This window comes from Chelonoidis abingdonii, chromosome 1 (genome assembly GCF_003597395.2).
Source record: "Chelonoidis abingdonii isolate Lonesome George chromosome 1, CheloAbing_2.0, whole genome shotgun sequence".
Lineage (NCBI taxonomy): Eukaryota > Metazoa > Chordata > Testudines > Testudinidae > Chelonoidis > Chelonoidis abingdonii.
The window spans coordinates 28,983,864-29,009,463 of NC_133769.1; the positions used below are offsets into that span (position 1 = coordinate 28,983,864).

General features: G+C 44.7%; 1 protein-coding gene across 5 annotated transcripts in view; it reads left to right on the forward strand.

Moving 5' to 3' along the window:
• The window catches only part of CDHR3 (cadherin related family member 3), an 83,862-nt gene that overhangs the window by 28,557 nt on the left and 29,705 nt on the right, over positions 1–25,600 (forward strand). For all 5 annotated transcript variants that reach the window (XM_032787318.2, XM_075064750.1, XM_075064743.1 and 2 more), the window contains 8 exons: positions 2,267–2,415; positions 4,055–4,244; positions 8,038–8,203; positions 10,087–10,186; positions 10,333–10,431; positions 14,478–14,704; positions 17,030–17,201; positions 22,091–22,335. In XM_032787318.2, the coding sequence (XP_032643209.1) occupies positions 2,267–2,415; positions 4,055–4,244; positions 8,038–8,203; positions 10,087–10,186; positions 10,333–10,431; positions 14,478–14,704; positions 17,030–17,201; positions 22,091–22,335 (1,348 nt within the window). The remainder of the gene's footprint in view (positions 1–2,266; positions 2,416–4,054; positions 4,245–8,037; positions 8,204–10,086; positions 10,187–10,332; positions 10,432–14,477; positions 14,705–17,029; positions 17,202–22,090; positions 22,336–25,600) is intronic.

Here is a 25,600-nt window from a genome sequence, read left to right on the forward strand (position 1 = left end):
TGGCTGGGATGATTTAGTTGGGAATTGGTCCTGCTTTGAGCAGGGGGTTGGACTAGATGACCTCCTGAGGTCCCTTCCAACCCTGATAGTCTATGATTCTATATCCATCTTTCTTAAACTTAGATTGTAAGCTATTTGGGGAAGGGACTATCTTTTTGTTCAGAGCCTATCACAATGGGGTCCTGCCGCATGACTGGGGCTCTGAGGTGCCACAATCAAACAAACAATAATACATAAGAATGGCCATACTGGTCAGACCAATGGTCCTTCCAGCCCAGTATCTTGTCTTCTGACAGTGGCCAATGCCAGGTGTTTCAGAGAGAATGAACAGAACAGGAAAACCATCAAGTGATCCATTCTCTATCACTCATTCCCAGCTTCTGGCAAACATTAATAACTATTATAGTAACTATTTTCATTGTTTTGACTTCTTAGTCTCTTGTTGGACATTTCTTTCCATTATCTTTGTATATGTTATTACAGTTAATTTTCAAAGCTCATGTTTAATGCTAATTCAAGCATAAAGACATACATTCTGTCTGAAACTCACCCCTATGCAGAAGGTCAAAATAAGGTCTATGGTCCAGATCCACAAAGGTACTTAGACTCCTTGCTTCCACTGATTTAAGTGGAAGTTAGGAGCCTAAATATCTTTATGAATCTGGGCCCTAAGTCTCAATTTTAGGGTCCACTGCAATTCATAACCCCCTGCTCAGGTGGCAGCCTTTAGGTACCTAGACATCTACTGTAAAAGTTTCCTAGCTACTTTTCTGCCTCTGGGTATGTGCACTGCTGCCTTCTTCTAGGGGTCTGGACACCTGTCTCCTGCCTAACTCCCAGCATGATCCATGAACTGGGGGAAGATAGACATTCACCTGCCTATCTTCCCTGCAGGGCCTGATCTGGCAGACACCCTGAGCATGCCTGCCATGCCTGCCAGATCAGGGCCATTCAAAATCCAGTTGGAGCAGGAGGATATGGTGCCTCCCTTATAACTTATATCCCAGTGGTTGGAGCAGTGGTTCTCAAAGCTGGTCCACCGCGTGTTCAGGGAAAGCCAGGCTAGTTTGTTTACCTGCCGTGTCCACAGGTTCGGCCGATCGTGGCTCCCACAGGCCGCGGTTTGCTGTTCCAGGCCAATGGGAGCTCTGGGAAGGGCAGCCAGCACATCCCTTGGCCTGCACCACTTCCCACAGCCCCCATTGGCCTGGAGTGGTGAACTGCAGCCAGTGGGAGCCGTGATCGGCCGAACCTGCGGATGCAGCAGGTAAACAAACTGGCCTGGCCTGCCAGGGGCTCTCTCTGAACAAGCGGTGGACCGGCTTTGAGAACCACTGTGTTAGAGCACTCACCTCAGATGGGGGAGACTAGGCTCAGTTTGCCCCTCTGCTTGAGTCGGGGCCACCCAGAGGATTCAGGGGGCCTGGGGCAAAGCAATTTTGGGGGCCCCTTCCATAAAAAAAGTTGCAATACTATATTCTCATGGGGGCCCCACTTGCCCCCCCTGGCCTGAGTGGGGGGAAAGGATTTGAACGCTGGTCTGCCACACCTCTCAGGAGAGTGCTCTAAACACTGAGCTAGGGGATATTTTGATGTGTGGCTCCATCAATCTCTTCTGTTGACGTTGTTCCATTTTGGATAAATAATTGAATAGAGCACATATGTAGAGATATCTTGATATAGAGACAAGTGCTTCCCTGCAGCCTACACTTAGGTGCTCTGCCATGCCTACCTTTGCAATGCAATAACTGCAATTGCACATCTGAATACTCATTTGTACCTGCAGCTGCAATAATCACAAGTAACCATGCAAATTTGCATGTAAAACAATACCTGGGTCATAAACTCATTCAGGAGAAATCAAGCCCTACCAGGGTGAATATATTGAGCTAGTTTTATAAATAAAGTAAATCAAATGTTGCCTGGAGTTCTGGGCATGCTCAGGCAGGGGAAAGCAGACCCTGTCATTTAAAAATTTATTGCACCACTGAGACAAGCTCTTTAAAATAATATTGTCCTGGAAGCAGTGACTGTGTTTATTCCATAGCAAGATTCCTTATACTGCTGCCGCTATTTTTATTTTTTAACCTGCATGTGGATGGAATGAAAACAGCTAATCCATTTGCAGGAGATGGATTGGATGATCTAACAGGTCTCTTCTATTTCCGACATCTACAATTCTATGACTGTCAAGCAATACTGACACTTAGCAATGGGCGTGGGGGAACATTTATTTGCCTCTGTTGAACTTCTTGGTCTACTCTAGGAAAGACAAAGTCTACAGGATTCCAGAGGAAACCAGCCCAGGAACTGTTGTTGGCAATATAACAGCTAAAGATCCAGATGGTGAAGGCATTGTCAGCACACTTGTCTACAGCATCAGTCCACCTAATATGCATTTCTCCATAAATCCATGTAAGACAAACAAAAATACGATATGTCCTTCAATCTATCTGTGCCTTTTGGTACAAGACAAGAAACAATCCAGGTTTGAGAAACTCCTTTGGATCCAGTTTTAAGTTATTTTATTTCCTTCTGTCGCTGCCCTTATGAAGAAGCAGCATACTTTATATTGGGTTAATACATTCTTAGGGCCGGGTCCTTGGGTCTGGCTGAGCTATGCTCAACATGGAAATGAAAGTGGGGGGGCAGCAAAAGTGGCTTAAACTCATCTGATCCTGAGGGCTGTTCCTTCCGGCACCTCCAGAATAAATTAGTGTAGCCTCACCATTTTCCTAATCTGCATTGGCTGCAAAATTCCCCAATGGGCTGTTGCACCAGCTGGAGATTTTCAGGGCACACTCCAGCCACCCCCAGTCCTGCCTGCAACATGCGTACTTTGCCAGCGGTGGGCTGGGAGGGAGTGATGTAGACCTTTATGCCAGCCTGGGGAGCCTGATGTAGACCTTTATGCCAGCCTTTATGCCAACTGAGGAGTCCTCTAGGTGAGAGGACTCCTCAGTTGCCTTCTCAGGGCAGTTTTATGCCTCTTTGAGCCGTGAGAGCAACACAAAATGGTCAGCTCAGGGGGCCAAGGACCGAGATTTTAATGTTCTTCATGGTGCAGGCTCAATCCCCTCCCAGGATAAGACCTATGGAAGCCCTGTAAATCCATTATTTCCCCCAGGTGAGACATCTCAGAAGACTTGATGAGCTCATATAACAGGAGAGAAACACGTCTGCACCCTATTCGCCTTCTGTCCATGCACACTGGGTTCTCCTCGAGTCATTTACAGCTGTGTCAGTGAATGTCACCCTTCTGAACCAGTAGTACTTTCAGTCTGATTGGCACAGTTGTACATGACGACACAAAGCACAGGGTAGTGTAGAATCGGGCTCAGTGACTCTTTTTCTTCTTTCTAAATGCTTTGGCTTCCCTGTGCCTTCTGGGCTTACAGTGTTACATTCCCCATTAGTACAGTAAGAAACACAGACAGTGTATAAATACATTCTGTCACCCTCTTCTGGCTCTTTGCCTATAGTAATACATGGCTGACAAGTTATCCTGTTTGAACAATGGCAGATGAAAGGGCATATAACCAAGAAGCGAATGAGCGAAGACAGAACTTGACACACTATGTCATAGTTGAGAATGATTCTTACTATACGTAGATCTAAAGCTGCCTTGAGAGCACTAGAAAATGAAGTTCTGTCTTTAGCTACAGGGCAGGGACAGCATGAACATTAGCAGTGCACACTTTCCAACACTACTCTGCCAATGTACCTCACCCCTGACTTACAAAGACCCCTACTAGGGATGAGAGGGTAGGTCAGTCTCCATGCCTGGTCAGTTATTGGCCTCTCTGCTGAGGCTGTCAGCCATTATGGTATTTTTGTGCTGTGGACAGTTATCTGCTAAGGGTTAGATAAAATGCATCAGTCTATTTCAGATCACTAAACAAACAGCTGTGGACGTGGAGGTAGGGAAGGCTCTATATTTACCACCAGTTCCCTGAGCCATCAAGTCCTTGAGGAGAACTATACATTTAAATATGAATACTTGTCATTTCCTTTCCAGTGGTGAGTATCTAACCTCTCATTCCTTTCCTCTTAGTCACTGGTGTGATTTACGTGGCTATGCAAATAGATCGAGATGCTGCTCCCTTACGGCTACATCCTAACATCTCACTGGTCATTCGTGTGGAGGACAATCCCAGTGGTGGACAAACGAATGAAATGGAGATAACAGTCATTATTGAAGATCTCAATGACAACCCACCAGAATGTAGCTTCTACAACTTCAGGTACCAAGCCACTCACACTGTCTCTCACCAACATGATGGGGCCAGTATTTGATGTAGGGTGCCCCAGTTAGGCACCTAGATCCTGTATGTGTGTGTTCAAATGGATAGTCCCTATTGGCTCCTACTGGTAAGTGCTGACTGTGTGTCTTAAAATGCAGGGCTCAAACATCCTGTTGGTTCAGGTTTGAAAATTGGGCCCAAAACATCTGTTTCAAATCAGGGTTTTATTTATCTCTTTCTCCCATTCAGATGCCAATCACTACAGCTTCGAAGGGCCATAGACTGTATATAATTTAAAATAGCATAATTTCTGTCCATAACAGGGGCAGACTTTTCACCCTTCTCATTTCATGAGAACTTATTAAATGGGATCATTCTAAGTGGTTGACTTTCAGACCCTTCTGGCTGTTATTAATTTTAATCTTTGCCCTCTCCTTTACCAGCTCCGTTTCTTTGTCTGCTATCTTCATGTTGTTGTCCTGTAAACGCTTCAGGGCATAGACCACTCTGCCATTATACGTTTGGTGTGCCGTTGCAAGCACTATAAATTACCATCAGGCCTGCTATTTTCTGCTGGATGTCTGCCATTCATACTGCATATGGGTGGTGAGGGGGGATAGGTGGGATTGTGTCATGAACGATTTAGAATCTTTCACAGTTCATGGAGCTGACCACGGTGTTATTCCATTTTTGTGCTGTTGTCAATAGAGCTGGGAGAAATTTTTCACACCATTTATTTGCTAAAAAAAATGCAGCATTAGTCAACATGAAACTATTCATAAATTGGACAGAAATTTGCCAGTTTTAATCAAAAATTTGGTGGGGGCGGGGAGGAGAGCTAGATTCACAAGGAGGTTTTGGCATCATTCACAAAACAGCTGTAGGAGGAGGAAGCTCCCTTGTAATCTTTAGCCCAGTGATTAGGGTACTCATTGAGATGTGAGACCCTCCCCAGCCACTAAATTCTTTGATTTGCTGATATTTTTCAGTATGCTACAAACTGAATTTTATTCCATAATTTTTTAGAACTGCTAGGAAACCAAAAAATCAGTTATTCACACAACTCCAGTTGTAAGGCCCATTGGATGTATTTTTTGTCAAATCTTTTCAATTCACATTTAAAAGACCCAGTCCTGTAACCCATCTGTTTTAGCCCATGAAAGCTATGCTCAAATAAATTTGTTAGTCTCTAAGGTGCCACAAGTACTCCTGTTCTTTTTGCGGATACAGACTAACACAGCTGCTACTCTGAAACCTGTCTATTTGTGAAACTCCAGCGAGGATCAATGGGATCTGTGACAGAACAAGGACTCCAGAGTTAGATCCCAGGGTCTGGTTCTGATCTCACATCCAGTTTTATATCAGCATAACTCAATTTAATTCAAGAGTGACACCTCTGAAGTCAGTTGGTGTAACTGAGAGCAGGATTGAGCCCGAAGCACTTTGTTTTCGTTAAATCTGTGCTGCAGTTTTAAAAAATAACAGAATCAGAGTGATAGGCAAGAAACCCACTTTAAAACAGTCACTTCTGACTAGATTGAACTCCCAGATATTTTGTCATTCTTCAGGGAATGAGAGAATAGCTCTCCAATTAAAGCATATTGAAAAAAACAGAATAGCATTAAGTGAGTTGGGAAATCAGCCCAGCAAAAGTAGTTTAGTGGCAGGAAAGTGTTTCTCTCTAAATTGAGAAATTATTAAATTGATCTGAATAATCTACCTGAGGTTCCAAGGATGGCATGAAGCACTCAGTTAGGAAGAAATCCTGTAGTTATAAGGAATCTCCTTCTCCTGTGTTTTTAAACGTCATGATCCTTAACCTGTAGCCCTCTGGGACATTTTTCCATTGATTCTAAGGTCAGAAGTGATTCATTTGATCATCCAGTCCAACCTCCTATGTAACATAGGCCATAGAACTTCCTTGAAATAATTCCCGTTTGAACTAGAGAAGGTCCTTTAGAAAAACATCCAAGCTTGATTTAAAAATTGTCAGTGATGAAGAATCCACCATGACCCTTCGTAAACTACTCCAATGGTTAATTACTTGGACTGTTAAAAAAAGTATACCTTATTTCCAGTCTGAATTTGTCTAACTTCAGCTTCCAGCCATTGGATTGAAGAAACAAATATCAAATATTTGTTCCCCATGTAGGTACTTATTTACCACGATCGAGTCATCCTTTACCTTCTCTTTTTTAAGCTAAATAGATTCAGCTCCTTGTATTTATCACTATAAGGCATGTTTTCTAATCCTTTTATCATTCACATGTCTTTTCTCCACACCCTCCCCAATTTATCAACATCCTTTTTGAATTGTGGACACCAGAACTGGACACAGTGTTCAGTCGTGGTCATACCAGTGCCAAATATGGAGACTGACCCTCAGTGCTGGCTCCAGGTTTTTTGCTACCCCAAGCAAAAAAAAAAAAAAAAAGTCGGAGTGCCGCTGTCGAAGCAAAAAAGAAAGCAAACAAACAAACAAACAAACAAAAAGCTGTTGTGCTGCCCCTTGAAAAGTGCCGCCCCAAGCACATGCTTGGGATGCTGGTGCCTAGATCCGGCCCTGTTGACCCTACTCCTGCTCAAGATTCTCCTGTTTGTGCATCCAAGGATCACATTAACTCTTTTAGCCATAGCATTACACTGGGAGCTCATATTCAGTTATTATCCACCATAACCCCAAAGTCTTTTTCAAGGTCCCTGCTTCTCAGGATAGAGCCCCACATCCTGTAAATACATCCCCACAAATCTATGTCTCAGACAAAGCACAAGCTATTCTCATCTTGCCTGAAATATACAAGGCTGCTCAAGGAGTATTGAGTGAAGTGACTGGAGCTGTCATGATTCCACCCCATCCCTCTAAGCAATAAGAAAGTAGGGAGATGGAGGAGATATTGTGGGAAACAGAATTGCAGAAAGCTGCAAAATCATTGTGGATCAGGTTCTTGACATTGCATTATAATATGGGTATCCGAGCCTTTCATCAATAGAAGATGGCATTGTCAAGATGACAACCACCACAACAGAGCATCTGGAACTCGCTCCAACTTTATGGTTGTCTACTATTCCGTTCATGGAGAAAATGACTCTTCAGTTCTGCAAAACTGATGTGAGATGAATGACAATTGCTTTGATTGAGGTATATCAGATTCAGCTGACAGATCATGGGTTATTGTAATTAGTTTAGTTGGAAATATATCACATGCTGTCCTAAGATAAAGAATAAAAACTAATTTCAGTGTTTGAAAGTAATCTTATGCTCTCCTGGGCCCTGATCCAACAAAGGACATAAACATATACTTTAAGCATGCATGTAGTCTGATTGATTTTGATCCCACACCAACTTTAATGGGACTACTCAAATGAATAGAATTAAGCATATACTTAAGTATTTTGTTCAGTAAAGAAAAAACAAGGCCAAGTATCAATTAAGGTGCAAATGGACTAGCATGTCTCAACATGTAGACAGAGTACTGAACTGCGGATTTTTAAAAGATACTCATTTAAAATTAGAGGTGGATCAAACTAAGATCCTGATGCTAGTTCCAAAGTTAAGAGGTGTTCCAAGCATTTAGTCTGGGTTTGTCTAAGGGTTTTGGTTCAGCCCATTGGAGAGAGAAAGGGGTTAGCCACAAAATACGGATCAGATTCCAGCTCTGCTCCTAAAGTTTCGGGTGTTGGAATCTGGGATTTTGGTTTGAAAAGTATGTGGAAGTCAATATGCAGTACACTTCAAAAGCTGTTAAGAGGAATGTTGTAAAGAGGCATGATGGGAAACATTTCTTTTTGACAGACTTGAGGTATATGAAACAGCCACCACTGGGACACTTCTTGACCTGCGAGATCACTGCCAGGATATAGATGTTGAACCATCAAATAATGAATTTAACTTCACTGGATTGTCTGGACTTGGAAGTAACAAATTCACACTGAATCCATCTGACTTGGGAAGAATTGTGGTTAGTTAATTGTTTTGTTTTAGGAAGTCTCAGTTAAGGTGGCAGTTTGTTAAATCTAATTAAGGTATCTTCCAATGCTCTACATTCATTATCCTTTCAGGAAAAATTGTTATTCACATTGGGCTAGGGTGAAGTCTATTGAAACTGTTGATGAAATGTGTGTATGATTTTTTTTGGTGACAATTTTCTCTATGGAGTCGAGAGATCATGATGCACAATTGCTCTTTACTCTAAAATCTGAAAGAATGGTTAAAACTGGTGAAAAATCCCAAAGCCATAGACTTGATTGAAATCTTCCTTCTAAGGAGTATGAGGACACATAATGAATGTCAAGATAGTGCTTTGAAACTCATTCCTGTTTAACATTGATATGGAGGCATAATAGAAGCAACCAGGGGCAGGTCTCAGCAATTTAAACAGTGCCAGACTAATCCTAATTCACACAAGTGTTTGTAACATACTACATGAGATCTTGGCTATTCAGAAGAAAGACTGACATACCAGAGAAGCAACTCAAAACTGCCTCCTGACTCCACTGGTAAGAACTGTAGAGATACTCAAGATGGTCATTTCATACAAATGCATCTTGGGATTTGCACTTGTTTATTTCACATGACAGAACAATGGATTCCTTGTGCTGATATCAGATCTGCAGTTACAAGAAGTCTATCCAGTTGCTTGGCATGTGTAATGTTGCTTGTTTTGTGGATAAAAACTGTGCAATATACCAACCAGCAAGCACCTAGATATACCATTCAAAAGAGAACATTGCAGAAGCATGATGGATGATGATGTACCACAAACTACTTCCTCATCTACGAGTCTAAGAAACATTTGCATGACAACACAGGAATTTATGGTCCTAATCTCTTCTGCTCACATTGGCTGTATAATATAATATTCTGGCTAAATGTGCCATTTCCCCTCCATTGGCTATTCCATAGAGGATAAGAGCCTAGTACTGCTACCGGCTGAAGGAGTTACTATTTTAACTCAAATGGTAGAGACTTGAGCTTTAGTGCTGACAGCCCCAGTGAGAGTGCTACAAAGTATGGCACAATGCAAGAGACAGGGTTTTAATTCCCCATTTGGGCAACTACTTTGTAACGACTCTCTCCAGGGATTATCATCAGTGACTGAACCTGAGACCTTCGGCATAGGCCTACACCCCATGATCTAAAGCAGGGTTTCTCAACCTTTTTCTTTCTGAGACTCCCCCAACATGCTATAAAAACTCCATGGCCCACCTGTGCCACAGCATATCCAGTAGATTAAAAACCAGGGCTGGCATTAGGGGGTAGCAAGCAGGGCAATTGCCTGGGGACCTGCAAAGCTAAGTTGCTTGGGCTTTGGCTTTCTGCCCTGGGTCCCAGTGAGAGTCTAATGACAGCCTTGCTCTCTGGTTTATTTTGGAGGACCCCTTGAAACCTGCTCATGGCCCCCCAGGGGGGCCCAGACCCCTGCTTGAGAGCCTCTGATCTAAAGGATCAACATTGTTTGTTGGTAGTGGTAGTAGTAGGTTCTTTTCCTCTTTATGGACCAACCATGAGAGGAGGGACTTGTTACACTTAGCCAGCATATTACACACACTTTGAACTCAAAGATAAAAAGATCAAGACTTTCGCTACATGTAACACAGGCCCCTACAAGTTTAGCTAAAGGAGAAAGAATCTTCTTGGCTGTAGTGGAGTTAGGAATTACAGCTAGACACTAGAGAGCGTATTCAGTCCTGTAATTTATTAATTGTTTGTATAATTCAAAGAGGGCAGTGGTATATGTATTTAGCCAGTACATTGACAGAACACTGGAAATTATAATTTGCTTGGTGTGTGCTGTGACTTTATGTAACGAGGTATAAATACAGTTTTCTTTTTTTAATCTAGTTGATTGGAGATCTGGATTTCGAAAATCCAGATAATCTAGCAGTTGAGGAATATACTTTGACAGCTGTGGTGCAAGATATTGCCCAGCCTTACTATACTAGCAAGTATCTCTTTTATTCCTCTTTGAGATTTTTTTCCCTATGCTGTTACTGCATAGAAGGAGGAATGTTATTCAAAATACGTTTATGTTCAACATGTTTTCATAGCCATACTTAACCATTAGTTAATCTTCCATTATGTTTCCAGATAATATCTACATTTACATCAAAATAACTCCAGTGAATGAGTTCTTCCCAGTCTTCAATAGCCCATCATACGTATTCAATGTTTCAGAGATTACTCGAGGTACAGTAAGTAAAGGCTATCCTATAGATGTAAGGTTGTTACAGTGTAAAATAATTATCTTGGGGCAAAAATATATTTGTTTGTATTACAAAAGTGCCTCAAAGCCCCAGCCAAGATCAGGGCCTCACTGCACAACCTCGTAGTACAGAGTTTACAATGTAAATAGACAAAACAGGCAAAGGGTGGGAGAAAGGAAGTATTTATTTTACAAATGGGGGAGAGAAATTAAGTGATTTGCCAAAGGTTACATAGCAATTCTGTGGTAGAACCAAGAACTGAACACACATTTCTTGGGCAAGATCCTCACTCCCACACTGGCGACTTTATACTACTTAAAAGAGCATAAATGGTCCAAAAAGCCTAGGTTCAGCTGAGGGATGATTCCCCTGTATCTGGCACTGTGAATGACAGTCATAAACCTGCCTTTTGAGGACCCCTTGAAGCCTCTATTGTAGTGGGTGGGATGTCATCATGCCCCTGAATCCCAGGGCAATGCTGTAAGCACAAGATCATCCACTCCCGCCTAGCAAAATAGTACATACAAGGAAACAGAGTTAGACTTGCACTCACTTTGAGGTGGAGGAAAACACATTTGTTGTGAGGAACCTGCTTTTGCAATAGCAAAAATTTGCAGGTTAAACAATTTTGCAAAACACTTTCAACCATGAGTTTTTCCACTCATGCTGTCTGAGAATTTTTTGCATCTCTTTTACATGGGCTGCCTCAGCCTCCCTGAGATGTCCCACTGCCTTTTCCACTTCTCCCTGCTCCACGGACCTTCCAGCTTCTCTCCTCTAACTGGACCTTTTGTTCTGCAGTTATTCCTAAGCAACTTCTCTGCGGTGTTTTCTTCCTCTGTGTAGAGTGCCTGGCACCTGTGTGTTTACAATGTACCTTACCTGCAGCTGCATTTAACTCTGGCTTTTTATATCTTTTTACTTGGAGTGTACAGTAATTGAGAGGAACAGACAAGAGTTTCATCAGGAATTTGGGGGATTTTTGGGGGGGGGGAGGGTAAAAGATGGAAATTACAACCATTTGCAGGCATTTTCACTGGGTTTAAAGGGCCAGTTTTTTTCTAGTTTGTACAGCATAGCCAATTTTCTCTGGCTGTGGAACTTTTCTATTATAACATGTTATTAAACCAAGCTTAAATTGGAGGCAGCAAAAATTTAAAAGTAAAAAAAGAAAACCTCACCCTCCAAATATAAGCTATAGTCTATTTAAATCCACTCTCCCACCACACACTGTAGTATTTCCCTCCCTCCCTCCCACCATATTTCATTTTTAAAAAATGACCCACATATTGAGACCATGAAACCTGATTTTTTTTTTACAAGAGCGTTGAGACATACATTACGCACTGGCTAAATATACAGTAAAGCAGAAGGATAACTCACCACCAGGGTGCCCCCTCATAGCTGAGCTTGTTCAGCAGGGTCTTCTCTGCTGGTGTCCCCTACTGACAGCTGCTCCAGGCTGGGAAGGATTTGATGAGAGCCTGTGGACTCCATCAGCCCTGTGCTGTTACACCTGTGAGAGGTGCCAAGCCTGGAGAAAGGAGTTAAAAGAGGAAAGAGTCTAGCTCACTAGTGACTGAGCAGAAAGAGACGTGGACCTCTCAAGGAAGGCCTGGTCTACATCTTGTGTCTCAGATCAGTTATAGGGAACAAAGCAAACTGAAAGGTCCCTAGCTACCCCAGAAGGCTCTGGCATCTAGAAGGCTCTGGATAGGCCCTGGGTCCCAGCCCAGGCTTCCTCCAGGCAGCTTCTAGTTTTCCTCTGGTCTTAGCCAGGCCTTCCATCAAGGGCGTAGCACAAGAGAGCCACCTGTCCTGGTCAGCCACTACTGAGCTGAGCTTTTCCTCTTTGACTCCTCCCTTCAGGCTTGCCACCTTTGGCAGGTTTAAAGGGCGGGGCTGACTAAGCTCACAGGCTGCCATTAACCTCTTCCCAGCCAGGGTGGGGTTTGTATACCCTATGACAAGGTGTCATATCAGCTCAAGATGGCCACAACTTCAGGCAGACAAAAGACAGTGCACAGAACCCTCACTTGAAAAAAGTATGCAGGCCTACAGCAAAATTGCAAGAAAAGACTGGGCCTGCAATACCTTCCAAAACCTGGCCTGCATTCAGGGTGGGAACATGTTGAGGCTGCTTCCGAAACTCTACAAGCTTTGTGTGGTTTGAAAGAGCCTGTTTGAGCTCAGCAATGCTCAAACAGGCTTTTCAAGCAAAAATGCAAAACAAAGGCTGGTGTAATGGTAAGGCACTGGACTGGGACTCAGGAGATGTGGGTTCAATTCTTGTCTCCTCAGAAGAGAGGTTTTCTGGTGGCTTGGCTGGCTAGTATTCCCTGGCAGTGTGGCTTCTCTAATTTTCACTCCATTCATCTGAAAAAGTGGGGTTTTTACCAACGAAAGCTTATGCCCAAATAAATCTGTTAGTCTTTAAGGTGCCACCAGACTCCCCGTTGTTTTTGTGGATACAGACTAACATGGCTACCCCTCTGATGCAGGAGTTAAAATGTCAATTTGCTGACGGGAATCAAGGAGAGCATGTCTACACTGGGGGGGGAATCAATCTAAGTTACACAACTTCAGCTGTGTGAATAACATAGCTGAAGTCAACGTACTTAGATTGACTTACAGTGGTGTCTTCACTGTGGTGAGTTGACTGCTGCCACGCCCCAATTGACTCTGCCTGTGGCTCTCTTGGCGCTGGAGTACAGAAGTCAATGGGAGAGGGCTCGTGGGTGGGGTGTCGATTTATCGCGTTTAGACTAGATGCTATAAATCGATTCCCGATGGATCGATCTCTGCCCGCTGATCTGACGAGTAGTGTAGACATACCCAAAGTGTGGATGCACAGGTCCCCATGTAGAGAGCCAGGGCCCTGATCTTCAGCTGTTCCCCATAGACTCATGCAGCTATCAGGAATGCTTTGGTTTTGAGAAACCTGTTAGTTCCATAGTGTAGGGGTGAGGCTAGGCATCATACACAACCTCTCTGTAGGCACAATATGGGGAACCTCATGGAGTTTCCTGTCTTGCATGTGCTTCCCTCCTCCCACCTGTGTGATTCAGACCTTTGTAATGTAATTATTTAAATAAATCTCTGAAACACGTGTGACTATAAACCTCTGTGTCCATCACAGAGCTTTGCTGGATTCTGCAAAATGCTTATTTGAGTTAAACAAGTGTTAGCGTAAACCTTTAAATACAGTTGCTTTAAAAACCCTTCACAAAACAGCATGCATTTTTAGAGAAAATACAGATGTGGGCTCTAACGGGATTCGAGGGATGGGGTAGAGCCAGCAGAAAGCATGCTGGCTGTCACACCAACTGGGAGCTAGCAATCTGCAGTAGGGCTGGAATTCAGAGCCAGGAGGGGAAATAAATGAAATGCTGATGGCCTCAGTGACAACAGCTCCCCAACCTCCCCTCCCTACTTCACTTTTGGCATTTAGCCCACAATTCGTATAAAGCAGGTTATTTAAATATGCATTTAGGGTGAAATTAACTCCTGCACAGAAGTCACTCTTGCATCACATATGAAAAATCATATATGGGGAAACTGACAGCCAAAATACAGGAAAGTTTTGTATTTCTTCCCCCTCCTCCTCTTTTTTTTTTTAAATTTTTTTGGTTAAAAAAAAGAAATAAAATAAATATTGAGGGCTTGCTTATACTGAGAAGTTAATTCAGATTAAGGTAATGTGAACTTCAAGCAGGGCATCTATTCCCAATTAAGTTCTGGTGTGAACACACTCATTCCAGAATAAGAATACCTTTGGAAATGGATTACACTAATTTGGAATAAGGGACTGTTATTCTGGAATAGGGAACATCCATACCAACAGTTAATCCGGAATGACTATTCTGGAATAACTACTTGTGTAGACAAGTCCTAAATTAGAGTTACATCAAAATCTGTCTACATCATTTGAACTAAGAAACTCACTTAGGAGGAGCCTTATGGTCTTTACATTTCATTTTGAATTTAATTTTTTTAAAAATGTTAAGATAACATGACTCTTTTTTTCAGCTGGATCCAGCATTGGAGAAGTGAGGGCAACAGACAAGGATTTACCATTTACTGGAATCACATATTCCATTGTAGCTGGAGGAGGTACCCTTTCTTACACAAATATATTTTGGATTGACCCAAATGAAGGAAATCTGGAGATTATAGCAACATTAGACTATGAAACAACGCAGAAGTACATCCTCACAGTGCAAGCTTCTGACACAGAGAAGCTTGCTACAGTGTCCGTGAGTAACTATATCACTTCCGCAAATGTCTCCCCCACCTGAGGCAAAATTTAGCCTATGTCCACGGTCATCCCAAGATCTATGCAACACTCAACTCCCACTGAAGTGATATTAAGGCTGTGGGTTGGCTCTTTACACAAGGCTGAATTTCAAACAAAGGGAGGATACAGTGGGAAGGAGCAGGGAGTCCTGGCATTAAAAAAAAAGAAAAAAGCAGTGTTTGTATTTGTTGTTTTTTCCTTTCAACACTATCTTTTATCTGCCTGTTATTCATTTTTGATATTTTTGGTGGGCAGTAAGAGAGCTTTCTGTGTATCCACAAAGGCCGTAAAAAGCATGTCTACACTCACAGCAGCATGTTGAGTACAGATACTGTATGTCCAGCTAGCACAGGTATAAACAGCTGTGTAGACAGTGAGGCACAGCTTGACTGCGTGGAGTAGAGTGCCCGGCACTCCTGAAATCTAGGGTAGATACACCCTACATGTCCAAGCAATGCCTCCCATGTCTACACAGCTATTTTTAGCAGCACAGTCTCCTGCTGTCTCCCTGCTGCAGGAGTCTTTCCCCATCACAGTGAAAGGCTGGCAGCAGTGGGGAAAGGTTCCAGCAGTTTCCTGCTGCCAGAGCCTCTCTCTGCTGCCTCCCATCTTCCAGAGCCTTTCCTGGATACAGTGAAAGACTCTGGCAGTGGGGAGCTGCTGGAGCCTTTCCTTACTGCTGGAGCCTTTCACTGCCACATGTAGCTACACAGCACAGTGACAAGTATGGATGCAGCCTGCCTTTCACTGTGGTGTATACCTACATGTGTAGTACCCGTACTGTACACGCCACTGTTAAGTGTAGACATAAGCTTACATTCACTCCATATATGTTTCAGAGAACACCGAAGTTCTGTTTATATTACCTGTTTCCTTCAGTGGGTTAACATCTCTGTTTACCCCATTTTTGCATTACATTTGATTTTGCTATTAAAAAAAAAATTGTATTATCTCTGAATTTTAGGCCCAATTTACCATTCCCAGCCAGTAACTGCTTGTTGAAGGAAAAGAGGGGTTGGGGGGAGAATGCTTACCCCTCTCACTGCCCCTTATCTCCACACGGGCTCCCTTCATGCATGGAACAGTCATAGAATCATAGAATATCAGGGTTGGAAGAGACCTCAGGAGGTCATCTAGTCCAACCCCCTGCTCAAAGCAGGACCAATCCCCAACTAAATCATCCCAGCCAGGGCTTTGTCAAGCTGAGCCATAAAAACTTCAGTCCTTGAATTATTATTAAAAGTTGGGAAGCTTAAATTAACATTTGTGAAGCACTTTGAGAACCTTGAATGGCTAGATGAGAGGTGGGCAAACTATGGCCCACAGGCCACATCTGGCCTGCGGGACCCCCCTGCCCAGCCCCTGAGCTCCTGGCCTGGGAAGCTGCCTGTTCCCCCTGCCTCGCAGCCTCAGCTGACTTCGCCGCTGGTGCAATGCTCTGGGCGGCACGGCTGTGAGCTTCTGGGGCAGTGCTGCTGCAGAGCCCCGATGCTCTGTGCTGTGCAGTGGCAATGGCATGGCCGGCTCCAGCCAGGGGGCGCGGCTATAGGGCCACCAGCCACCGATGATCCAGACAGCACGGTAAGGGGGAAGGGAGTGGGGAGGGGGTTGGATAGAAGGCAGGGGAGTTTGGGGAAGTGGGCAGGGGGCGGGCAGAGGGTGGGGAACACGGGGGTTGAATGGGGGCAGGGGTCTTGGGGTGGCAGTCAGGAATGAGAGGAGGGGTTGGATGGGGAGGTGGGGGGCAGTCAGGGGCAGAGGTTCCGGAGGCAGTCAGAGGACAGGGAGCGGGGTGGATGGGGCAGGGGTCCCGGGGAGGCCATCTGGGAATAGAGGGGTTGAAGGGGGCTGGGCCATGACTCCTTCCGCTAACCAGCCCTCCACACAATTTCCAAAACCTGATGCAGCCCTCAGGCCAAAAAGTTTGCCTGCCCCTGGGCTAGATCTAATAAGTGTAAAGTATTATTTCCCATTCTGACTATGACATACTTTAGGCAATTCAAAAAAATCAAAAGTCCCACATAAAAGAAAGTGCAATGTTAGAACATAATTTGCCTTAAGGAATTGGAGTTCTAAAAGGGACATTGGTCATAGCATAAGTTCATGATCTCTTGAATTTTAACATGTTCAAGGCAAAAACTAAATTAATGGACCTTCCCTGCCACTCTTGTTTAACTACTGTCAATAAAAAGAAAAAAGAACAAATCCTACTAGCAACTAGAGCAGGCAATATTCTGGCACAGCATATGGAAGAATCTCACCTGATCAGCTGACTCTCTTTCAGGTAACCATTAATGTTCTTGAAGTAAATGATGAAAAACCAGTTTGTTCAGCCAATACCTACTCATTGGCAATCCCGGTAGACCTAACTGTTGGGACCAACATTGAGGGTTTCAGGATAGAGTGTGTTGATCGCGATTCTAGTCCCAGATCTTTCCGGTACTTCATTAATTCAGGTACTGCACTTATTTGACTCTTGAATCTCATTGTTGCATGCTTGATGCATGGGGGAAATGCTTGGATACAGACAGTCCATTTGATTTTGTGAACAAAAAAGTCTAGTACATGTTACATGCTAATACTGATATTGGCTAGGGTTTAATACCAAGGTGATTGACAAGCACTTTAGAAATAACTTAAAGATTAGCTGCCTAGAGCTTCCATTTAAATTAATGGCACACTCACATTGGCTCACTGGAGCCAGCCAGACTGCTACTCCTCTTGTACACAGAGACAAATTGTACTTTCATTTATAACAGGGTAAACTGGAATAACCTCAGTGGGAACCAACGAGGGGCCTTGCGCCTCTCGACCTCCTGCTCACAAACAGAGAAGAGTTGATCGGGGAAGTAAGGGTGAACGGCAACCTGGGCAGCAGTGATCATGACATGGTAGAGTTCAGAACCCTGGTCAAAGGAAGGAAGGAGAGAAGCAGAACGCAAACCCTGGATTTCAGAAAAGCGGATTTCAGCTCCCTTAGAGAAATGATTGGGGCAGGATTTCCCTGGGAAGCTGACTGAAGGGGATGGTGTGTCCAGGAGAGCTGGCAGTTTTTAAAGAAACCATGCTAAGAGCACAGGAAAAATACCATACCGATGTGCAGAAAGAACAGCAAGCGGTTGTAGAAAGTGCCAGCATAGCTTAACAGGGAACTCAGTGGTGAGCTGAAGCAAAAAGAAAGAAGCTTACAAAAAATGGAAGCTTGGACAGATGACTGGGGAGGCATATACGTTATTGCTCGGCCTGCAGGGAGAGATCAGAAAGCCAAAGGGCAATTTGAGTTGAAACTAGCAAGGGATGTGTAAGGATAACAGGAAGGGTTGTACAAGTTATGTAAGCAACAAAGAAGAGGGACTAGGGATGGTGTAGGTCCCTTACTCAATGGGGCAGTATCCTAGTGGTGGAAGATATGGAAAAGGCTGAAGTACTCAATTCCTTTCTTCACTCAGTCTTTACGGGCAGGATCAACTCCCAGACTACTTACACTGGGGAACGCAGAGAGGAGAGGAGGAGAGCAGCCCACTGAGATCGTAGAGGGTCAGGTTAGGACTAAAAGATGTTAGATGTGCACAAAGTCTATGGGACCGGGACGAACTGCATCCGAGGTGTGCTGAGGAGTTAGCTGATGTGATTGCAGAGCCGTTGACCATTATCTTGAAAAATTCATGGCGAACAGGAGAGGTCCCAGAGGACTGGAAGGAAAGCAAATATAGTACCTATCTTTTAAGAAAGGGAAAAAGGAAGATCCAGGAAACTACAGACGCAATCAGTCTCACCTCAATCCCTGGAAAAATCATGGAGCAGGTGCTGAAGGAAATTCCATCCTGAAACACTTAGAGGAAAACAAGGTGATCAGAAGCAGTCAGCATGGATTCACAAGGGGTAAATCATGCCTGACCAACCTGATTGCTTTCTACGATGAGAAAGACTGGACTTGTGGATGGGGGCAAAGCTGTTTGATTGATGCGTTTTATACCTTGACTTTAGTAAGGCTTTTGACACGGTTTCCCCACAGCATTCTCATCAGCAAACTAAGGAAGTATGGGTTGGAGGAATGGACTGTGAAGTGATAGAAAACTGGTTGAATCAACGGGCTCAGCGGGTAGGTTTATCAATGGTACACTCTCTAGTTTGGCAACCAGTAACAAGTGGTGTGCCCCAGGGTCTGTCTTAGGGCCCGTTCTATTTCAATGTCTTCATTAATGATCTTGATGAATGGGATAGCTTGCCACATTAAGTAAATTTGCAGATGACACCAAGTTGGGGGGAGTGGTGGACACGCTGGAGGGCAGGGATAGGATTCAGGGGAGACTTAGACAAATTGGAGAAGTGGGCCACAAGAAGCCTCATGAAGTTCAACAAGGACAAGTGCAAAGTCCTGCACTTAGGACAGAAAAACCCCCATGCACTGCTACAGGCTGGGGAACTGTTTGGCTAAGTTAGCAGTGCTGAAGAAAAGGATCTTGGGTTACAGTAGATGGAAAGTTGAACATGAGCCTACAGTGTGCTCTTGTAGCCAAAAAGGCTAATAGCAGTACTGGGCTGTATTAGTAGGAGTTGTTTGCCCAGCAGATCGAGGGATGTTGATTATTCCCTCTATTTTCGCACTGGTGAGGCCGCCCATCTGGAATATTGTGTCCAGTTTTGGGCGCCACACTAGCAAAAAGGACGTGGAACAATTGGAGAGAGTCCAGCGGAGGGCAAACAAAAATGAATTAGAGGACTGGAGCACATGACTTATGAAGAAAGACTGAAGGAACTGGGCTTATTTAGCCTGCAGAAGAGAAGACTAAGGGGGGATTTGATAGCAACCTTTAACTACTTGAAGGGGATGCTCCAAGGAGGAGGGAGCTAGGCTGTTCTCAGTGGTGATGGAGGACAGAACAAGGAGCAATGGTTTGGAAGTTGCGTTTCGGAAGTCGAGGCTGGATATTAGAAAAAAACTTTCTGACTAGGAGAGTGGTAAAGTATTGGAATGGGTTACCTAGGGAGGTGGTAGAATCTCCATCTTTTAGAGCTATTTAAGTCCGGCTAGACCGCCACCCTGGCTGGGATTATTTAGGGAAAATGGTCCTGCCTTTAGCAGGGGGTTGGACTAGATGACCTCATGAGGTCCCTTCCAACCTTTTGATTCTATGATTCTATGACTTAATGGAGTTCCAGTATTTCAGATTTCTATCAGTGTAACAGAGTGGAATTTGGGGCACTGCTTAAAACTACTCTACAAAACTTGTGTCCTACCTCCATGCTGTACTCATTAAAATCCCTTTGTAAGAACATGTGCTTGGACACAAAAATCAATTATAAGCCAGGTGCTGAGACATTTGGTGTTGCCTCATTTCACAAAAAGGGAGCCATTTTAACTTAGGAAAAACTTCCCCTTTTGAGGCAGAGAATGGGGTAATGATTGAACAGGTATACAGATGAATATATTAAGCAGAGAGAGTGAGAGCCTCATCCCCACTCTAGCCCCTTTATGCAACATAAAAGGCTCAGAGTAGCATAAAGGGGCTCTAAAAGCCCTGGTCCTGGCCATGGGAGGAATCTCCTGGTGCAGGCACTGAGGAAAAAACAGTAAGGTTAAGTTCTGAGAACCCCCTTGCAAAGCCTTGTATAGGGGACATGCAGAGGGTGAAGCTGCAAGCAAAAGAGGCATGTCAATTGGTGGGTCTGCACAGATACAAGGCAATGCTGAGACCCATAGTGCAGCCATAGGGGTGCTGTTTAAGGCCTAGGCTACACTAGAAAAGTAGATCAGCAGAAAAATCCACACCCTTGAGTGGCGTAGTTAAGGTAGTATCTACCCTGATGCACTACAGTGGTGCAGTTGTGCTGCTCTAGTGTTTCAAGCGTAGACAAGCCCTAAATTAAGCTGATGAGCCAGAACAGCTCAGGATTGGGAGGGCACAAAAAGATGTCTTAAAGCCACCTTAACCCTCACCCAAGGCTGTGAGTTCTGTGCTGTGTCTGTTGGAGGCGTAGCACAGGATCTTATGCAGAGTTGTTAAGACCAACTCATTCAGATGCTGTGAGGATCTCTTGCAATGGCCCTTAGCATAGAATCATAGTAGATTAGGGTTGGAAGAGACCTTAGGAAGTCATCTAGTCCAATCCCCTGCTCAAAGGAGGACCAACCCCGAACTAAATCATCCCAGCCAGGGCTTTGTCAAGCCTGACCTTAAAAACCTCTAAGGATAGAGATTCCACCACCTCCTTAGGTAACCAATTCCAGTGCTTCACCACCCTCCTAGTGAAATAGTGTTTGCTAATATCCAACCTAGACCTCCCCCACTGCAGCTTGAGACCATTGCTCCTTTTTTGGTCATCTGCCACTATTGAAAACAGCCTAGCTCCGTCCCCTTTGGAATCCCCCCTTCAGGTAGTTGAAGGTTGCTATCAAATCCCCCCACACTCTTCTCTTCTGCAGACTAAATAAGCCCAGTTCTTTCAGCCTCTCCTCATAAATCATGTGCCCCAGCCCCCTAATCATTTTCATTGCCCTCCGCTGGACTCTCTCCAATTGGTCCACATCCTTTGTGTGGTGGGGGGGCCAAAACTGGACGCAATACTCCAGATGTGGCCTCCCTGGTGCCGAATAGAGGGGAATAATCACTTCCCTCGATCTGCTCGCAATTCCCCTACTAATGCAGCCCAAAATGCTATTAGCCTTCTTGGCTATTAGGGCACACTGTTGACTCATATCCAGCTTCTCGTCCACTGTAATCCTCAGGTCCTTTTCTGCAGAACGGCTGCTTAGCCAGTCAGTTCCCAGCCTGTAGCAGTGAATGGGATTCTTCCATCCTAAGTGCAGGACTCTGCACTTGTCCTTGTTGAACCTCATCAGATTTCTTTTGGTCCAATCCTTCAATTTGTCTATGTCACTCTGGACTGTATCCCTACCCTCCAGCATATCTACCTCTCCCCCATCTCCCCATATCTACCTCTCCCACAGTGTCATCTGCGAACTTGCTGAGGATATAATCTATCCCATCACACAGGTCATTAATGAAGATGTTGAACATTAAACCTTGCGCAAAAGTCTGTTCTCAGATGTATGTCTCATTAAGGTGCTTATTTCCTACCTTTAGTGCTTCAGTTATGGTATTATTTTCTATAGTAGTCCTGATAATCAATTTCTAATAACTGGAGCCATGTCGTAGAATGGACTAGTGCTAATGCTGCTAGAGCACATCATTCCTTTCAGTGGTTTCTGAAGGAAGTGCTGTACAGCCAAATGATTGCATAACGGATTAGTAACAAATTGCAGAAAGAAGTGAAATCGGTGGCCCTTTCCACATTGTTTTGTGCATCTGTTTTATGTTGATTTTTTTGCTTCTACTTCTAGGTAATGTGAATAATCATTTCACTTTTTCACCAAGCGCTGGCTCCAACATCTCTCAGTTGATTCTTGCATCTAGATTTGACTATGACAGTGGTTTGGATACAATCTGGGACTACAGACTGCACGTCTACATAACAGATGACAATTTGCTGTCGGGTTCTAACAGAGCTACAGCCCTCATTGAAACTGGGACAGTGACATTAAGCATCAAAGTTATCCCAAACCCAACTACTACCACTACTACTACAGTAAGTTCACTGAAGTTCTGAATCTTCAACTTAATTCTGTGGCTGTTGCATGGGTGGGTCTGTGCGGGACAATTAAAACAACTGAGGGTAAGTGCACTCCAAAGAACACAAGAATTACTGTGGGCCCAATCCTGGGCAAGGGTAAGCATCTTTCACTTACAGTGAAGTCAGTGGGAGACAGGAAGCTCAGTGCCTTGCAGGATTGGATCGGTATACAAACCCATAATGTTTATTTTTTAATTCACTCTCTACAGCAAAAAAGGCACTTACCCAAAGGTCCAGGTACCCTACCGCCACCTAAGATCACAGCCAATACAAGAAAGGATCCCAAACAGCCTAGCACCTTGTCAAAACATCAGTCCATAATAAAATACACCTCTACCCTGACATAACGCTGTCCTTGGGATCGTATCACTTTATAGATGAAACTGCATTATATTGAACTTGCTTTGATCCACTGGAGTGCCCAGCCCCGCCCCCATGGAGCGCTGCTTTACCGCGTTGTATCCGAATTCATGTTATATTAGGTCATGTTATATTGGGGTAGAGGTGTAATTGATTAAAAATACCCCATTCTGCAGCATATTCTACACCAGTGGTTCTCAAACTAGGGCCACTGCTTGTTCTGTGTGTGAAAATACTAATAATAATAAAAAAGGCAGCACAAAACTAGCTTTCAGCCACCCAGAAGGGATATTTCTCCATCACTTGGATCACCCAAATATTACACCCAATGACTGTCCATTGCAAAAATTCAAGCTGTTCTATACACATCTAGCATATTCCGCTCACTCTCATCCAATGTTTTCGTGGGCTTCAAACACACAAAGTTGCAAATAAATGTTAAGTGTGGGATGGAGTCTTTGATGAATGCCCTACATATGCAGTGGGAGTTAGCCACGGGGCCCACAGGGTCCAGGCCAATTGGGGGCCCCTGGGTTCTGCCATCTGGTGGGTGAGGCTGGGAAGCCCCCTCCTCCAGCATTCCCGACCCCATCCCTGACAGAAGGTACAGGATAGGGGAAGCCCACTCCCAGGTCCTCAGACTGTGTCTCTGGTAGACGCTGCGGGATGGGGGAAACCACACAGCACCCCCTTCCCCCACCCTGCCCCGGGCAGAAGCTGTGGGATGGGAGGAAAAACGTGCAGTGCCCCACCCCCACCCTGGCAGAAGCCGGGTACAGGGGAAGCCCCCTCAGTACCCGACCCCTGGAAGAAGCTGTGGGATGGCAGGGGGAGCCCCCGTGCCCAAACCTGCTCTCTGGCAGAAATGCCGGGCAGGAGAAGCCCCATCACCCGACCCTATTCCTCCCCAGAAGTGCGGGAGGTGGCAGGGGAAGTCCCAGCACCCGGACCCCCAGTGCGGCCCTGGGACTGGAGGAGCTCTCACTCCCTGCTGCAGCCTGGGGCCATGTCACGAGGACCGAGCTTCTCCGGACTTGGGGCCACCGTGGGGGTGGGGCAGAAAAGAGCAAACAGGTTGTGGGGCTGGCAGAATGGGAGGGGGCCCTGGGTGGAACAGGGGTGTGGTCCCAGGGAAGGGCAGAAAAGGGTAGAGCTGTGGGTGGGGCCACAGGCAGAAGGGAAGTGGAGGAGCCCCCCACTTGCTCTAAGGTTTCCCAGGTCCTTAGGCCAATCTGCTTTTGTAAATATGGGAAGTTTCATAGCCGAGCCACCTCAGGAAGAACTGTGGTTTAGAGTCACAATTCTTTCCCTGTCTCCATCACTTCTCTCAGAGGGAGGTAATTTGTCAACCTTTAATGCACACCTCTCCCTGGCTGCTCAAATGGAGACTCCACTTATCCTCTCCTCTCTCCTAAGATAGACAAACTGTCATCAATTCCCTGTTACTGTCTTGACTTTCTCCCTTCCTAGCTTATCTCCTTTGACAAAAGAAAGACTGCAAGGTAGTAGTTGAAGAACTACTGATCTAATTAATACATCATGATTCACACTCATACCTAGAACTTGTATTTCTTTTAGGGTTGATAGGTTAACTACACATTTTAAAGAATTTTGATATGTTTAATCATTCATATATGAGATAGTGTCTCTGCTGATCTTCACAGCCCGTCTCCTGTCCAGCCCCCTAAACCATGCAGTGGAAGCCATTTTGCCCATGGGTGTTGCTTCAATCTAACTGAAAACAGTGGACTGTTGCAGCCACCTTTATTAAGGGCAGCCTCACTTTCACATACAAAGAGACTGTATGAAAATTGTGGCCATCTTGCTGGTTTCAGTCCCATTGACAGTAATAGGAGATGAAATGTCCCTTATTCAACACGGTCACCATGAGTTGGTGCCTTTCATCATGTTTTCATGAGACAGACGAAAAACCTGCCTCCAAAAATCGCTTGAGTCACAAAAAAAATCACAAGAATTGCACTATCTCATCTGCTTCCAACACTATTAGTTGTGTCCATTTGGGGTAATAGTTTGGTGAAGTTTGGCAGTTTGGTGGTCAGTTGGATGGCCCTGCTGTGGCTCAGCTGTACTCGGAGGCTGCCGGGAGATTGGGCAGGCGCTGCTGCAAGTCCTCATTCCCAATAGGTATCCTAGGATCATCCTAAATGAGGGCAGCCTATGGCCTCAGTCCCATCAAGAATAGTGGAAGATGGTGGCCATTTTGAAAGAGGGCAATTGCTGGTGAGTTTCTTTGAAGATTTTATGTGCCCAACCCTGCTGGCTAATAAGCTTTATGATGAAGAATAATGGAAAAAGATTACCTTTAACTGTAAATGTTTTCTTCCAATAACTACACATTGTACCAGATCTACTCAAGAATCATGTATCTGACAGTTTTTGTGTGGATACTCAATGTTATTTTAAAGATATCAGTCAACAAAGAACAGCCAGGAACCCTAATGAATTTAGTGCAGAGACCAATTAAAAAGTTTATAAAAACGATATAGGAAACTCAAAGGCAATGAAAATGAATAGTGCAAAATTTCACACGGAAAGGACACCGCAGTGGAAAAAAAACACTAATGTTTCTGAATACCTCTCATTTTGGGGGGATGTAGCGAGGCAGTGTGGCTCCCCTCCTCCACAGGGAGGGTTGAGCCCCGTCAATCATCCCCCAGGGCGGAACCTCTGGGCGGAAGTCCCGCCCCTCAGAGGGTCAGGTGGCGACCCGGAAGGATAAAAGCCGGGCCTCAGCCTTCAGTCAGGCCCCAGCTGCCACCGGGAGCAGACGTGCCTGCTGGCTCTCGTCACGGGGTGGCTGCTGAGGCCCGAGGCCGGTAGCAGGAGCTGCCAGAGCTAC